Below are 2260 nucleotides of genomic sequence, written 5' to 3'. Positions count from 1 at the left end.
ATCTCAGGCTGCTCAGTATAGGATCTGAGCCCCTCAAGTTCTGGCACCTGCCCATCTCTCTAGCTCCTCCTTCCCTCACACTCTGGAAGCATCCATCAACCTGCTCCTCTGAACATCCCAAGCCTCCTCCTGCCTGCGAGCAGTCATTTCTGTTGCTCCCTGCACCCAGATCGCTTTCATCTCTCTCCCCCCTGGCCTCACTGATGGCTGCCTCTGTCAAGACTCTGAAGCCCAGGCTGGGTAAGAGGCCTGTTCTGGGCTCCCATGGCACCCCCTGCTGCCTCCACAAGAGCTTGTTTCCTCAGCACTACCCTCTGCCTCTGTGTCTACCCTGGACAAGGCTGCACCAGAGTGCCTGACTCACACCACAGAGGCCCCGGCGTCACCCACCTGGGGCCTCAGGGATGTCTGCTGCAGTGAGAACAAGGACAGAGATGTCTCCCCTGGGTATCCTCCTGCCCAGTCCTGGGAGATGTCAGTGACGGGAGCCGGGGCGTGTGTTAAAAAGGAACTTTATTGGGTGTTGGGGGTTCAGATGAGATCCATGAGGATGTCGTCCTCCATGACGCTGGGCTGCAGGCCCGGCTGGGGGACCGGGCCCCGGGGACCCCCGCTCAGCAGCATCTGACCTGGGGGGCAGTGGGGAAGGGACTGCATCTCCCAGTAGTCCCTGGGGTCCAGGAGGGCCCTGGGACACTCAAGTGTTCTGGGAAGCCCTGGGGGACCCATCAGAGGCACCTTCTAGCCCCAAATAGTTGCAAATATGCTGTTTCCCATGAGCCTTTGGGAGCCCTTCCCCTAAACTACTACTCTGGCCCTAAGACCACATTTCCCAGCAACCCCAGGAGGACATGCAGGAGAGGATCATGGGAAAAGTTCTCAACCCACTAAGTCCTTGGTCCCATGGGCTGCACTTCCCAGTAGCCCTCAAAGCCCCCCCAAGGACATGGTGGGGACCCCTTGTTCTTGGAGCTAGGTCTTCACTTCCTAGGAGCCCTTGGTGTTGGTGCTCTACCCCAGGGGCTTCCGGGACACTCAGGCCAAACCTCTGCCCTCCCCCGGGCCCCCTTACCTGGTAGTGGAGCCCGCTGGGGAAGCTGCGTGGGCCAGGACTGGGCAGGCGGCGGATGCAAGAGGGGGGGGCCTAGCTGGGGCTGGCCCAGGCCCTGGTGAGGTGGGGGGAGCAGCGCAGGAGCTCCTGGTGGCTGGAGGTGGTGGAGGGAAGCCTGGGGTGGGGGCACCCCAGTCTGGGGCTGGGAGAACACAGATGGCAGCTTAGAGGCTCCTGGCGGAAATGTCCCACGCCCCCACCCCATCCTATCTCTGGCACAGTCCCTGCTCAGAGAACGGACCTGCCAGGGGTGTGGGAAGGTCTTTCTTCAGAAGAATCCTGGCAGAAGCCCATGTGAGGTAGATGGAGAGGCGGCGGTCTGCCTGGAGCCCTTGCTGGGTCTCCTTTCACACCCGCTGACCAGAGCCAACTCCCCCCTCCCAGGTAACAGGGCCAGAACAGTCAGCGCCAGGAGCTCCTGTTGGCTCCACTCGCAAATCTCACCGGTGGTGGGTTGAGGAGGAGGCTCCGCAGCTGGGGGTTGGCCCCAGGGTTCTGAGGCCGAAGGATGGGTCCGGGAGGGGGCGGGCCAGGGGCTGTTCCAGGAGGGCCTTGGGGGGCACCTGGGGGGGGCTGGGCAGTACCTTGGGGCTGGGACTGTCCAGTGGCCCCAGAGGCCCCCACGGTCCCCTGAGGCTGGGACTGTGGAGGGCGGAGCTGGAGCTGGCGGGAGGAGAGGTGGAATGAGGAAGAGGGGAAGGGTCTCCCACTCCTCCCGCTGGCGATGGGCATCCCCTGGGGCCTCCCCCACTCCAGCCCGTCCTCACCAGATTCTGTGCGGGTCTTGCTTGGTCCTCCAGGATGGGGCCCAGTCCTGAGGGTGCCTGCTGTCCCCCCATCTGCATGGGGAGAGGGAGGGCACGTAAGCGACTGAGAATGGTGTCCTGAATGCATGTCAGGAGGATCTGTGCCCTGAAGGAACCACGTAAGAAGCTGGGGACATTTTATTTGGGGGTGAGTAGTCTGGGAAGGAAATGTCACACTCCCAGGTCTCTGAGAAGAAGCTCTGTGTCAGGAGTTTGGTGAAGATGCCACAAAAAGAAAGATGGCAAGAAAACTGGGGTGGGGCTTAACTCAGGCAGCCACAGCTGGGGAGAGGAGTACACATCTGTGGCACTGGAGACCTGGGAGGGTCATGGGGGGGGGGGG

The 2260-nt window shown here is 62.1% G+C and overlaps 1 protein-coding gene across 1 annotated transcript in view; it reads right to left on the bottom strand.

Annotated features, from left to right (window-relative positions):
- Window positions 1-495: 495 nt before the first annotated feature.
- MED25 (mediator complex subunit 25) overlaps window positions 496-2260 on the bottom strand; it is a 25742-nt gene continuing 23977 nt past the window's right edge. Inside the window, exons 14-17 of the mRNA XM_008055804.1 lie at window positions 1879-1950; window positions 1556-1774; window positions 1073-1253; window positions 496-629 (exon numbers count right to left, since the gene is read on the bottom strand). Of these exons, the coding sequence (XP_008053995.1) occupies window positions 532-629; window positions 1073-1253; window positions 1556-1774; window positions 1879-1950 (570 nt within the window). The 3' untranslated portion in view covers window positions 496-531. The remainder of the gene's footprint in view (window positions 630-1072; window positions 1254-1555; window positions 1775-1878; window positions 1951-2260) is intronic.

Source organism: Carlito syrichta, unplaced genomic scaffold (assembly GCF_000164805.1).
Source record: "Carlito syrichta isolate Samal-C Ts95f unplaced genomic scaffold, Tarsius_syrichta-2.0.1 Scaffold301956, whole genome shotgun sequence".
NCBI lineage: Eukaryota > Metazoa > Chordata > Mammalia > Primates > Tarsiidae > Carlito > Carlito syrichta.
This window is presented reverse-complemented; position numbering and strand designations above follow the sequence as displayed.